The 15,396-nt window shown below is 35.9% G+C and overlaps 2 protein-coding genes across 3 annotated transcripts; one reads left to right on the top strand and one right to left on the bottom strand.

Moving 5' to 3' along the window:
* The first annotated feature begins 1,862 nt into the window (after positions 1 to 1,862).
* Positions 1,863 to 2,318, top strand: LOC105124679 (uncharacterized). Its single transcript, XM_011024785.1, has one exon. The coding sequence runs from the start codon at positions 1,863 to 1,865 to the stop codon at positions 2,316 to 2,318; it is 456 nt and encodes a 151-aa protein (XP_011023087.1).
* Positions 2,319 to 7,991: 5,673 nt separating this feature from the next.
* Positions 7,992 to 14,252, bottom strand: LOC105124513 (RING/FYVE/PHD zinc finger superfamily protein). 2 transcript variants are annotated; one of them, XM_011024555.1, is made up of 4 exons: positions 14,006 to 14,252; positions 12,037 to 13,206; positions 9,740 to 9,814; positions 7,992 to 8,633 (listed from the first exon to the last, which is right to left on the bottom strand). In XM_011024555.1, exons 2-4 carry the CDS (start codon positions 12,946 to 12,948, stop codon positions 8,517 to 8,519), a joined length of 1,104 nt encoding a protein of 367 aa, XP_011022857.1. In that variant the 5' UTR covers positions 12,949 to 13,206; positions 14,006 to 14,252; the 3' UTR covers positions 7,992 to 8,516. The 2 variants fall into 2 exon arrangements, with proteins under 2 accessions (XP_011022857.1, XP_011022859.1); XM_011024557.1 differs by having other exon boundaries at positions 12,037 to 13,199.
* Between the last annotated feature and the right edge of the window lie 1,144 nt (positions 14,253 to 15,396).

Here is a 15,396-nt window from a genome sequence, read left to right as displayed (position 1 = left end):
TTGTTACTATTGTTGTTATTTATAGTTGTTGTTTATAATTTGTGCAATTAACCTCCTTGTGGTTCGACCCCGGTCTTGCCGGGTTATTTATTATTTCGACACTCCTGCACTTGGGAGAAGACATCAATCTTTTGGTCGTGTCAGTAACCTAGAAAGCTCCAATGATATTTAAAATGTAAATCAGCATTGATTATCTCAAAATGCTTTTATCTTTGTTTTTATTATCCTTTTATTGCTTCCAGATTAACAATCAAGATTCAAGATGTTAATTAGACTTTATCTTTGTTGCTAAACCAATTTTTTCTGAATAATAAGATCATGTATTTTAAAAAATTATCCTTTTATTTTTATTGTACATTCATATCGAATATTTTCTTTTAAGAATCCTAAAAACAGATCTTTCACAATGTTGCATATACCTTGCACCGAGAATAAATGGTCTGACTTTAATGAATATATAGTAGTTTTAGAAGAAGAAGAATGTGGTGAAAATAAGATTAGGAAATTCATGAATTTAATAGAACAATATGAATAGGCCTGAAAACCCGCTACAGAAGATTTTGAGACTATAAACATGGATGATGAGCAAATTAAGAGAGAACTAAAAATGGGTAGTTTGATCAACCTGCTACAAGAATATACAAATGTGTTTTTTCCTGATTCTATAAAGATATACTTAGTTTAGATACAAATATTATAGTATATTGGATATCACTTATAAAAGGATACAAGTCAATCAAACAAAAGTTGAGAATCCACCTGGATGTCCTTATTAAAGACAAGATAAAAATTAAGAAACAGTGGAGCACTATATTTTTAAAAGTAGTTAAATATTATTTTTAATAAGAGTATTTTAGCATGCAATACTAATTTTATTAAAATAAATTATAAATAAGTAAGAAATTCATCTAAACAAACCATTGGTTTACAAGTTTTGTATCCTAAAAACCCTGCAATGATTTTAAAAAATAGCTAAAAACATTATTGTGTAAACAACTATTATTATTGTAATAATTTAAGTTACTTATATTTAAATAACATTGCAAAGGAATTTTAATTGTTAAAATTATAAGTATTTTTATGCATGTAGTTATGATGGTAATAATAATAATAATAATAATAATAATGTATTATTATTATTGTTTTATTCATAGTAAAAGACACATCATTGTCAAAAGACAATTGAAATGTTTGATAAAATATAATTTCACTTAAATATAAGTATTATCATTGTCAAAAGACAATTGAAATGTCTGATAAAATATAATTTCACTTAAATATAATAATATTTAAATGAAAATTAACTTTATTATTGTTGTTATACTAAAAATAAACTATAAAAAATCATATAATTTTAAATGGCATTCATGTAATTTAGTTGATATATTTAATTTTAAAAAAAAATTAATTATGAAGCTGGTTTAATTCTATTGATAAACAAGTATTTATTTTCTTTTTTCAAATACTTGCTTAGATGAAAGTTACTATAAAATATAGTTACTTCAAGTTATGATAGAAAACCCTTCTGTTTTGTTCAATTTGATTTCTTAACTCTAACTTATTATTATCTTCAAAATATTCCTATCCTATGATCAGAATGATATTTTTATTAAATAAGTCTTGAATTATTAAGTTATGTTCACATAGAGAATTATTCATCTCCTGGTCAAACGCCGACTTTAAGCAGACAGTCTAGACACGTGGCTTGTTTAAAAGTTGCATTGAAATTACATTCCACGTCGACGACTGCACGAGGGCCAAATAATTTGAAGTCAAGGTCATGACCCTTCGATTTGGTGGTGGTCGTCCTCTGATGACCCTTCGATTTGGTGGTGGTCGTGCTATGGCTATAAAAGACTCCGATGGAGACCAAAAACCCTTGTCGATTAAATCTCTTGCTAAAAATTGCTCCTGAAATGGCCTCAAGATCAGAGATATTAGTCTTCTCAAAGGAACTCACCAAGACAGATGTCAGGAAGAGAATGTCAATCCCAACTAACAAGCTCCCCCATCTCCCTCAATTCCAAGGTGGTGCTTGCCATGCAGTGGTTCTGGAGGTTGAGGATGAGAGAGGGCAAGTGTGGAACATGCGGTGCAGCATTCGCAAGAAGAAATACCTGAAGCCAGTTATTTCAAGCAGCTGGGTAGCATTTGCTCGGAGCAAGAATCTTGGCATTGGTGACAAGATCTTCTTTTACAGGGAGCTGAATGATGAGGACGGACCTTCAGGAGTTAAGTATAAGATCAAAGTGCAGAAAGCAACGAAGGTGTTCGGAGCTATTGTGGGTTATGGATCTCCAGTCCATGCAGCCATTTAAGTACCTAGCTAGCCAGGAGGGATTCTCTTGTCATGAACTTTATCATCCCGGTGAATGTGAAAAGATAATCTATATATGTACTAGACGTTGTTGTTATTATAACTAGTTTCACATATATTATAATTAAAATAAAAATATACCATATTTAAAGAATTTATAATTACTTGACTTAATAAATTTGTTAAATAACAATATTAAACTGCCAAATACTTGCTTGATATCTGAGTTTTGAAAGTGTTACTCAGTTGATGTATCGCTTTTACAACTTTTATGTTAAGTTAATTATTTTCGGTTCATTTAATTTTTATTAAAAGAAATAATCAAATTAAATTTAAAAAAAAATTAAAACCGGTTTAAACTAACCGGTTTCATTTCAATTTGGTTTAGTTTATAAAATAAAAATTGATTTAAACCAGTTTGATTCGGTTTCCTAGTTTTCTCAGTTTTGTATGGTTTTGGCTTAGTTTTATCTCAGTTTGGCTCGGTTTTTTCAATTTTTTGCTTATAAAACCAGAATCGAATCGGTTACTTTTTTAATTTTAATCAGTTTTTTGGTTTTTTCTCACTCCTACCTCCATGTATCAACATGAATTTTAAATATTATATCCTATCTATTCATTATTAGAATATCTTTCAAAATTGAAGTTTAGAACCAATAAAATCATCCAAGTTTTATGCATATTCCTATCCATTCATAATTTCACTACACTTTATGTTTAAATACAATTATCATAAGTATTTAACTCAATTATTAAAAATTTTATTTTCTTTTGTCTTTGGCCGAACCATACACACGAGGAGGAAACATGAGTTTTATTTAATTCTCTGAGATTTTTGTCAATTTAAATAAGAATACTTGACGTACGTGAGCCTACATGAAAGAATAATCCAATATTTAGAAACTAGATTGGAGCAATTAGACTTGTAATGATAAATTGGGAAATATTCATAAAATATAAGGATAATTTGAGTCAAGGAGCTCCAAACTTTGATTTAAGCTGTGAAATTGATAGTCTAAAAGGAAGAATCTCTTAGATGGCATGTCCAAAAATGAAACTATGCTGATGAGCTGTGGCTCGACTGGCATTAATGCTTCCTCTCCTCAAATCAAGTTCCAACCTCTCTTTTGCTAAAGAAGAAGGAGGAGGAGACAAAGCTACCTTCTATATTTAAATTGATTAAAAAAATGCATCTTGAAGGAAAAGAAATCAACAGGGTTCATTGATGGAAACCCCAAAAATCCTCTTGAACGTAAGTGGTAACTGTCAAAATGTTCCTGCTTACTCCAATGGAATATGGAATGTAGCCCATGGAGAAACTATCCTCCAACATTCATTGGTTCGTTTCCATGTTCAATTGCTTGCCATGTTTCTCCTCTCCAGCTCCTTTCACCTTTTTCTCCGTCGATTCCATTTATCACGTTTTACCTCAGAAATCCTGGTAATCATTAACACGATGTATATATTATTAACAGAATATCTTGAATTTTTTTTCTATTATTATGCTTGTTGATTCTGACAGCAAGGGGGAGGGCAGCTGACTAATGGGGTGTGTTTTTTGGTTCCATCGTCTACCAGACAGGTATAGTATTGGGACCAGCTATAATGGGAAAATACTTTAACAATGCATCAAGCAAATTATTCCCACCCTATGAGGAGATCATTATTTCATTGTCAAAGTTTGGTTACGTGCTGTTCGCCTTCCTTGCTGGTGTAAGAATGGACCCAACCTTGATTGGGAAAACAGGAAGAACAGCCTTCATTTTGGGGTTTCTATCGTCCGTCACTGCTTTCATAATCATAGAGTCTACTGGGTTCCTATTTCCTAAAGGATTGAAGACTGTTGGAACGAAAAACGCAAAGGTGATGTTTGCAAGAATATATATGGCTTGTATGATCCAGACCCAATTTGTTGGAGTCAGTTTCATTTTAATGCAGCTGAAGATGATAAACTCACAGCTTGGACACATTGCTCTGGCATCGTCTTTGGTCAATGAATTGTTAAGGCTGGCATTTGGATTTATGTCCGGCTTCCTTTTTACCTTTAAAGTTTCCGAACGGGCTGGAGTTCAGACCATTATTTTTTCCCTTATATTCGTCGTGTTAATTCTAACCCTAATGAAGCGACTCATGTTTCTAGTTGTTAGAATAACACCAGAAGGTCAGCCTGTGAAGGAAATCTATGCTACTGTTACTGTGGCAACGGTATTTTTAATTTCGACATGGGGTGACAGCATAGGCCTAAATTACCTGGTCGGCCCTTTGATACTCGGCTTAGTGCTGCCTGCAAGGTCTCCATTAGCTGAAATCCTGATAGCAAAGTTCGATACAATTGTTTCCGGGTTTCTTCTGCCACTCATGGCAATGCTTTATGCGTCAAAAGTCGATCTGTGGCAAATTATGAAAGAGTTTGACAGTCTTCTCATTTTTAAAATTTCGTTGATAGGATTCACAGTGAAGGTGGCGGCAACTTTTTTTCTAGCGAAGTTTTGCAAGATACCTCCAAGGCATGCCGTTGCCCTCGCTTTGATCTTGAACGCCAAAGGGATCAATGAACTAGGAACGTTAGGCAGCTACAGCACTTTTCGGGTATATGATGATTCTTTTTCACTAATCATCACTTTCTATTAATTTGTATCTAAATATTCTTCCGCATTCTGGTGGTGAAAGGATCAGCACCTAATTACTTGTGCATTCCTTGCCATGAAAGATCTTTAATATGTGTGTGTGTGTGTGTGTGTGTGTGAACATGGAATTGTTGTTTCTCTCATTAAACAGGACCACTAACTCCCTCCCTCCCTCCCTCCTTTAAGGATATTCACTCAACCAGTGGGATTTTATTGATATTTTTGCTCCAAGCGCTTCAGCCACTAGTCAAAATGCTCTACCATCCTGCAGAGCATTACCTGAGCTACAAGAAAATGAGTGTTGAACATGCTTCAGGAGATGAAGAGCTCAAGATACTGACCTGTGCATATAGACAGGAAGATGCCGTTGCAGCAATCAAGCTACTAGAATATTCAAATCCTACACAAGAAAGTCCTTTGTCCATTCATGGACTCTGCCTAGAGGAACTTTTTAGCAGCTTTACACCTCTTTTAATAAACCATCAATTAGGCCAGAAGAACTCTTCTTCCAAAGGATCTCGCTCGCAACCCATCGTCGATATCTTCAGGTACTTGAAGTCAGAACACAAGAAGTCAGTTCAAGTGCAAGTATTCACTGCAATATCACCGCTTAAACAGATGCACGAGGACATATGTTGGCTCTCATTCAACAAGTCGTGTTCCCTGATAGTTCTCCCATTTCATAAGAAATGGAACAGCAAAGGCAAAATGGTTTCAAACAACAATGATTTGAGGAATTTGAACATTAAAGTATTGGAACTGGCCCCTTGTTCTGTAGGAATTCTTATCGATCGCAGTAGAACACACGGCTTATCTTCTATTTTTATCACATCAGCGACATATAGAGTGGCAACAATATTTGTTGGAGGCCCAGATGACAGGGAGGCATTGGCGTATGCCTTAAGGATGGCAAGAAGCCCCAAAGTCCATCTAACAGTAGTGCGTTTCATCGGGCATGATGATCACGCCCATCGAAGGTGGCAGTTTATGATAGACGAAGACCTTCTGAGAAGGCTGAGAACTGCGATGCCAGGAGGTACTGATATAAATTACATTGAGAAGACGGTGAGAGATGGATCTGATACATCTTCCACAATTAAATCAATGGTTGGAGATCATGATCTTATCATGTTAGGACGCCGCGGCCATGGAACTGAGTCTGAAGCTTTATCAGGCCTATCAGAATGGACTGATTTGCCAGAGCTTGGGCCGATAGGGGACCTGCTAGCTTCGGAAGATACCACTTGTCCAGTTTCAGTGTTGGTGGTTCAACAACAAATAAGAAAAGAGAGTCCTAAGATTGCTTGGAAATTCTGGTAGGCAAGTTCCGTACTTGCACCAGGAGGTAAGTAATAGGAAACTGCATAAACCTGAGCACTCCCTCCTCTTTACGCCGATAAAAACGAAAGCATGCTCATAACAGACCCAGACGCATACTTCTTTTTTAATTTATAGTCTAACTCAAGGAGAAGTAGTTATTGCCTCCTTGCTACCTATTTCCCTGCTGTTCATTTTGAATGATTTAATCTCATGGATCAATTTGGTGAGAGGTGGTGGAATGGAGAGTGTTAAGGGAACTATATTAATAAAATCTCCAATGCCTGAAAATTCTATCAAAGAAATATAAAATAGCCAGTACTTGGAGAGGAACATTCACAAAGCTGATAGATAGCTCTTTTAAAACAGTTCTATTGCTGTGCAGGCTGTCCAGTTAAGGCTTCATCAGTCAAGGTCGCTGCAAGAAGCTGTTGAAGATCTTAAATGCACCAACATATATTCTCTAAGAAAGAAGGCAATTTTTCAGTTTAAAGTATAGCTGCAGACAACGGGTTGGTATAGCAGTAAGTGAGCTCCTAATATAGCAATCATCCATGAGATTGAGAGTTTGAATTATCTCTCCCATTGCAGCCAGGAGTTGATGGCGTTCCGGCATCCTCATGCGTCAACATAGCATCCTTGAAAAGATCTTAAGTTTCGAGCTCCAATATTGCTGTCTGTATCAGAGTTCCAGGATGATGACCCTAAAGAAAGTTGACAGCATGGCTAGTGAAAATTTTGAGAACAATTTCTTAAAACATAAACCAAAAGACAGTGGACAATTGAGTGTCTGACATTAATTTTATAGTTCTATTGTTTGTTATGTATGAGAATGATTGTAAAACCACTCTAATTGAACAATGAATGATTCATATCTTCGAACAAGTGTGCTTTGGTTTCAAATTTATCAGAAATATTGTCTTTCACATTTTCATCCTATCAAATCACAGATAAAATGATCTTAATTTGAACCATATCGTCTCACAGTGATGGTAGGACGCAATGGCCCAAATGTCCCTTCCTGCATCATCTGTGAGTCTCCAAGAACATGGTTGGAGAAATCTTTCTCAATAGAAGGATAAGTAATGCAATCATGTTTTGTCTTGTATGTTGGGTTTCTCAACAGATATGAATACCGCGGAAACAGTAATTTTAATGTTTTCTTTTTAAGTTTTATGGATTTGTACGAAGATTACTAAATATAACTTCTATTTATTTATTTTTAGCTCTATTAACTCTCCAAATCTAGATTATTGTCTAATTGATCGGCCTATGATAATAATAGATATGAATTATCAAATAAAAAATTTATTAAACCCCTTTTAGAAGAAAGGAATTGCAATGATCTGAGGGGTAGTTTTTTTTCTTTTCTCTACCGATATAAATATACAGGTGTGTTGTTAATAATGTTGAGAAAAGTAGATAGCAAAGCGGTGGAGATGTGGCCGGAGAAATTTCTAATGGTTTTAATACTATTAGAAAGATTTTGAGGGGCTCAAAATGAATTGGAACCAGAACCAGGAGCAGTGAATGAAGGTGAAAAGTTTGGGCGACGAATCAGTTTTCTTGGGAAGGAATAGTCAGGCCATCAGTTTTCCGAGAGGCAACTCCACCATATTTGGGAAAAACTATTAGAAAATATGATTGTGGAGCACGATTGTCTAGGTCCCAAGGAAAACAAGTTCTGCGGCTGTTTGTAGGTAAGTCAACTGTGGTACAGACCCAAATTCTAGCAAAACATTACACAGTTCTATTTTCATCTACCATGTTCTGTTTCATAAGGTACAGATTGTGACAATCAAATGGGGAATTAGAGGTATCCTCCTTATAAGTTCCGGGCACAAATAGTCCGAGTTCTCACTTTTTGCTCCAACTCATGCTACCAAATACAGAGTTCGCAAATCCATTTGGGCGATGAAAACACCATCCCTGAAAGCCTCAAGCTGAGAAAGCTGAATCTCGGATTGTAAAGTTTCGGATTGTAAAGTTTTCTCAGAGCAAGTTTGACGACAAATCAGCTAATGAAAACAATCAGATAAAAATCACGTTACTCTAATATGGCAGCTCGTGCTAACAACATTCTATGCCAAGTATTGGTCTTGTCTATTCACATGAATTACAGAATACATGATCTACAACGTCAGGAATGGCATCATAATGAAGTTCTTAAAAGCTGCCGCAACTCAAATTTTCCATTTGGTGACCAAAACACAACCTGAAAGAGAAGTTTCCATGCATTTATGATCTCCAAGAAACTATGTAGTATGAGCATCATGTGTCCGTGATGCCCATATGCCAAACACAAGAAACCAGAAGACAAATAAGATAGCCCAGTAGCGAGCAGGTCCATATTTGATTCTGGTCAGCACAACCTGCAAGTTGTAAGAGCATAAACATCAGTCCAGATCATTCATGTATCAGGATCTTACACAAATTTTTTTCCTGTAAGAGTTACCAAGAAAAATAAGAAATGGATTGAGCCAAGATTTTATAAAGAGAATTAGAGCACAGGCAAATTAGGTAAGCTTTTCTTCTCAAATATTTACACTCAAGTCATACAATGCAAATCACATGTTAGTACTTGAATCAATATTATAACCACCATCTTCACCATTATAAACCCCTTTCACACCGAGCATTTATGCAGCGTTGACATTCAATTACTGTCAAAAGCATACTACAAGACCTAATTTCTTAAAATGGTTTGCTATTGCTCAAAAACGAAAGCCTAATTCCTTGCTGCCACAGAACTCCAAAGAATCTAAATTTCAAGCTAATGTTTCATCCTAAACCATCGCAAAGGAAGAACAAATTACAGCCTCACAATGGGCATAAAGCTGCTGGAATCCTCAATATTTATTATTGAACAGAAACTGACAATTTGTATATCTTTCTGTTAGACAATTAGCATTTCCATGCCTATCTGGATTTGGAATTCTAAATATGCCCTTCAGTGCTTTGACTCTAAAATACACAGCAAAAGCCACAAGTTATGACTTATGACCATTAAATAACATACCATTAACAAGAAACCAAGACCAGATTTTACTTTTCAGAACGTATGGAAATTACCCAAAATTATAAAAACACAGGAGCAGCAACTAATTGACCTGAATGAAGATATATTAGGACCATGAAAGACTACGATGCTCCAACAAAGCTCTATATCAAATGATCAACCTAGACTGCAACTTTGAAATTCAGAAATCTGAATTTACTTTCCTTGAATCATTTCTGTCTGCACCACTTTATCAAACAATTTCAGGTTTAGCCATGTGTATCAACACACTCTCAAAGCTGTTATATTGAACAGAAGACCGCCATTCTATAATCCCAGGTTTCTGTGAAACCTGAGGATCATGATTCTTACCATCTGCCTAGGTACTTAGTTTATAGTACCACTAAGAATATGCATTCATAGATCAAGTGCAGTTACGCCAGAATCCATGGTCAGAAACAATAAAAATAAGTTACTTACAAAGCGAAAGAAGACCACGACTGTTAGAGCACAAACACCTCCAAGGAGAATATGAAGACCACTTTTGGCAGTTTTCTGAAGACAGGAGCTGAATAAGTTGCATAAAACACATAATACAACTAACAAAAGTCATTAGAATTCTCTTGCAACCAAAACAAACATCAAATAACTTGCCGGGGCACATACAAAGAATCTAGAGCAACAAACCGATTAGACAATAAAATAGCTCCAAAAATGCCAAGAGAGAAGAATCATCACAAGATCTAACTATCATTTCTTCTCATGTAAATGATAGTATGAATAGAAGAATTTTTATAATTTAACAGTTTAGTGAAGGAGCGAGGATGAATTTGAACTGACCACCTCCCTTTCAAACGAGAGTTGTGCTGCCAGTTTGGTTGTCCCTTAGCCATTGGATTTTCATATGGTGCATGTTGATGACAACTATGTTTCACAGCATACATCCTTATCAAAAAACTTCCTATAGCAATCTCAAGTAATTGTGATTCATTCATTGACATGACAAGAAAGAGAAAAACAAGAAATAAGAATATCCAAATCTCTTATATTAAATGTTATCAAAGTTCCTTCTGTGATGCAATTTCATCTATTTAATAGAGCGCACTTTCCCCCAAAGTGCTACATCAGAATTTTATCAATTTTATCTCAACACCAACACTTTAGAATTCAGAAGAAGAAAAATTGCATAAAAGGCTCGGGTATGATTTTCTGGGTTTCCTTTTCATAGCATCAAAGAGAGAATGCACAGAGATATATTCAACAGACACAAAGAGTCAGTTGTCTAAAGAAGCCGATTATTCCAACTACCAACATCCATGCCAAGTAGACAACAGCACATACTAATTTGGAAAGATTCAACAACCTTGAATAGGAAACACAAAGCATCAAAGCAAAAGTAGCCGGACAATGAAGCATTCAAGGATTCACCAATTCTCCATCCCATTTACCAATAACAAGAATGTTTTTCCTATTCATCCATCTACAAGAAGCCAAATCCTCTAACCATTGGCAGTCCTAAAGGACGATGCTATACTCTGGGGAAGCTCGTGGGCAACAGATGTCCTTCCAAGGAAAGTCTGACCCCAAAATCACTAAATCCCAGCCTTGGTAATATGCTCCTAAAGCCTACACTGCAACTTCCACCCTTCCATCTGACCCCAACCCATTTAAACAGTGTAGAAGGCTCACTATTAATCCAGTTCCCTTATTTCCCATGCTGTCACCCCCCTGGACCCCTTCTTCAATTAAAGCTAGCTCACAAACCCAGCAACCACCTATGATTACTTTGATAAATTTCAAATTCTAGGGAATGCCACCGTCAACACTTATTGTGTGTCATTGAACCAGATCACAAACATTATGCCAGGTAGGCAATGCAGTTGAGAACATAACCAACCTTCCAACTTTAGAATCTAGATAGGCATAATTTCCTAATGCATTGTCTATTACTTGTAATTGCTATCTCCTTCGTAATATCTGAAGGTCTTAACAAAGTTTCTAAGTTAACTTTGAAAATAACGCACCCATACTGGGTTGTTGGATGAATCCTAGAATGTTCCATTGTCTAACTATTTTTGCTTTGATGCTTTGTGTTTCCTATTCAAGGTCTTAGCTAATAGTCACCTACTAATGGACTCAAACCGCTAACATCCGCCACAAGGTAAACACCGCCTCTCGGGCCCCTAACTGATTCTACCATAGAGGCCGCCGATAGACAATAACTCCCCCCCAAACACAGCTTATAACTTTCATCGTACTGTGCTCTCCAAAGAGCAACTCTTCTCAAAATCTCAAAAGGTGCTGAGTTGGAATCCCATTCTAACTAAGGATTCTTGTGGTTCCGGAGGATCCAGCTACAGGAAACCCAGGAACGGGGAGCTTTCCCCCCCCTTTCCGCCCCACTTTTTGGTCTTAAGAATGCTGGTTTTAAGAATGAGTGATTGCCCTTCTCCGACCCTTACTGCCCAACCTGAGAGCGGACAGCTAATGCGTTCCACTTATTGAACAGGGTTCTATGGAGAAAACATGTTCCTTTGGTTTATTCAAAAATTAACGAATTTCACACAACGATGTCCTTGTTACTTTGACTAGTTGCCATGTTGGTACAGGATTGGCATAGGCACTTGTGAAATTTTCTTGTTCATAGAAACAGTGGCACATAAGACAACCCAGTAACAATATACATTGAACTAAAATACCAAAATTGAAAAATAGAAAAACAAATTATATGTATACATAAGTCTTAGTTTACCACAATTAGGCTGAGCTCAGCATACCTTTCCAACACGGGGAGCAATAAGCCATGCTAGAGTAACAGTGAGAAGCCCTGTAGCAAGTAAAATACCTGTAGCTTCCACAGCCCATTTAGTTGCAGGATTCTCAGCAGGGACATCTTCCATGACAGTATTCAGAGGTTGTTCAGAAACAACCTGTGAAACTGCAGTAGAATTATTGTTATTATAATTATTGTTGTGATTATTGTGTGGACTAAACCACAACGAAATTTCACTTAGCCGTTGCCTTCTAACAGCAGCAACAGCATCAGGATCTACACCTGCACTAGTATGCACCTGAGCAGGATTAGGATCTCCAGAGGCAGTCCTTTCCCTCAATGCTTCATAATCCTTCAAAGCAACCATAACCCTTTTAAAGTCCAAAGTTCTGATGTTAATTGCAACATGTCCACAGATTTCACAAACAGTGGATCCATGATTGACGAACCACTTGAGTGCACATGCATAGTGCACTAAGGCAAGATCATTTTTGCATGAGCAGCCAAGTTCAATTAACAAGTCTTGCTGGTGACATAAACCCAGTTCTAAATCTGTATCCGTATTACAAATGAAAACCTCCCCTTCAGGACTGATGAACTCAACCAACCCAGATTCTCTTCCAGTATTTTTGCTATTAAACTGACCAGCTTCAGCGTCCAAGGGGACTTCTCTGCTTTCAGGTTTTACTGCTCCATTACTTTTACGTAATTCTTGCAATGGAGGAACAATTCCCAAAAATCCCAAAGCAACATCTCCCCTTTTGTCAGATTCAGCACATTGGCACACACGGCATGTTGACATACCTGCATCTAGACTGCAACGTGAATCAGTCCCTGAATCTTCACTCTTCCCAGGTGAGTGACCATTATTCCAGATTCCACCACTGATTGGTTGTGATAAATTTTCCTTACCCATTACACTAGCTTGAGGCTTGCATTTAAAACAACTTCATAGTTTGGACCTGCAACATTTTATATTAATTTCCTTTATTCAAGCCCATAGCCACTTCTCCATTGCAAATTTCTATTGAAGACAACGCAGACTTTCAGCACTATCTTAAGGCAATGGGCTGTGCTGTCAGATGAAACCCTTTCCACATGCAAAGGCATAGAGAATACCTTCCTTTCTCTTCGCCACCATGCTACCAATTCAACCACAGTGTATAACTGGAAACCAAAAAATAATTCTTAGTAGAATCGAGGCATGATCAATTCTTCATGGCACAATCATCATGCATTGATGAGTGAAAACAACGGCGAAGCACAAACAGCTAAGACAAGGCATTTGGCAGTATCCAGTTGAAGAACAGAACAAAAAATTACAAAAATATAAAGAGCATGATAGTAGTTTACGCATAACACAAGCAAAACGATGTTCTTTCACAGGCCAAGCAAGAAGAAAAAAAGACCTTTTCAACTCCCTAATGCATGTGAATGGGTGATGAAGCACGGTGAGACGAAGCAAAATTTTACCATGAGCTTGTTTGGGGATGCTCAAAATTAGAATACTATAATCACAAGTAAACAAGAAACAATCTTTTCTCTTCTTGATTGTCACTCATGAGACCAATTCTTAACCTGCCACGAGCGTCAATAATGATACCAACGTAAAATCTCAGGCAACTCAAACATACAACAATCCAAGAAGCTGATGAATGATGGACTCAAGCAAAATAAAAATCGTCAAACACATTGCTGACAGCGTTTATTGGCTTAGACAAAATAAAGAACTGATCTGGTGAAGAAAAAAAATACATTTCCAAATTGGAAAAATCAAAGTAGATAAGCACAACTCAGAGATGGAAAAATAACCAAAAACCCACAAACTTAAGTATTTGACAACAATCCACAATTCTACATAGCCAAATCGAAAAATCCAAGCCTGGCCAGATGAACTAAGTTAATGAAGTCATTACACGACACATCAACAAGTGCCCAAAAAGCAAGGAACTTGAAAGGAAAAAAAAAAGTACCTTTCTTGGTTTCGGCTTGAAGGAAAGTAAGCAGCTGTAAGAGAAGAATGGTATCAGGTGCAACTCCCATAGATCGATGGATCTTTGATCTACAATTTTCCGGGCACTGTGAGAGGAAGAGTTTGTGGAGGCTAAAAACTTGGGACTCACTTTTTTATCTCCAGCCTGTCTGCTTTGCTTTATGCTGGAGAGATGGAGTGGACGTCGCCACAGAATATGCCTGTCCTCCACTTGTCAAGGTTGTCCTTGCCCATTTTTCTCTTTTAATATAGTCCTTAGACCAAATTATTCTCTTAGTCGCTATTTCTAAAAGCAGTTATAAATTAGTCCTTCGTATTTTAATTGGTTGCCAGTGTCTATGGAGTCCTCCTCCTCATCATCATCATCATCTTTGCCTGATAAACTCTAGTTACATGGTAGTTAAGTTGTGCCTAAAAGGGAAAACAAACGGTTAAAAACACCATCATCACCAAACTTGATCTATCATTTCTTTTGTTTTTTAAAAAAAAATTATGTTAATTTGTGATTAACTTAAATTTTCTTTTTTTTATTAATAGATGATTCCAAATTTAAATTTCGTTACTTGAAATTTGTAAACTTACTATTAATATTCTTGAATCTTTTTCCCTCGAGATGTAAGAACCTTTTCTCCGATACTGCAAAAAAAAAAAATTCAAGGTAGATCAACGCTTGGATGCTTAGAGATAGACTGAAACATTGATATAAAAAAGGTAAAAATATTATAGTTAAAAAGTGATAAATATAAGTGTATTTGTAACAAAGAAAAACATTTGAGTAAAAAAATGATTTGAGAGCAAAACAATTAGCATTACTAATTCAATTTATTTCCAAATGTACTTTAAATAATAATCGAATTTAATTATATGATTTAATATTTTATTTTAAATATAAAAATTATAATAAATTATTAATTAAATTCAAATATTAAATAGTATTGAATTCAATTTAATATATAATTTTGTACCAAACGTTTTGCTAGGATCTCCTTCTCAAATGGATTTTTTTTTTTAAAAAAAAAAAAAATATTATTTTTGTCTGTTTGGTCAAGTGGAGGATGAGCGAGTTGACTCAGTTTTGAGTTGGAGATCTAGTCTTGTATCTTTCAAAGAAGATGAGCACCTGGGGTAGACTTGTTTCTGGTTCTTGCAAGAGGAATGAGTTTCTCCTCGTCAAGAAGGGTGAGCAGAACAACCGAGTAACTAAAGAAATGAAAAGACTGAAAAAAACTAAGTAATTTCAACTTCTATTACTTCTTATGTCAATCACTTTCTCATTTTTATAGTCTTTTTCTCCCGATAAAAATCATTTTTTTTTGTCATAGATCTGGTCTGATTAACCTTGTATTTTATAGGTGATTACATTATATTGAT

Source organism: Populus euphratica, unplaced genomic scaffold, assembly GCF_000495115.2.
Source record: "Populus euphratica unplaced genomic scaffold, PopEup_1.0 scaffold35.1, whole genome shotgun sequence".
Taxonomy (NCBI): Eukaryota; Viridiplantae; Streptophyta; class Magnoliopsida; order Malpighiales; family Salicaceae; genus Populus; species Populus euphratica.
The sequence above is the reverse complement of the archived record's forward strand: the minus strand, read 5'-3'. Positions and strand labels throughout refer to the sequence as shown.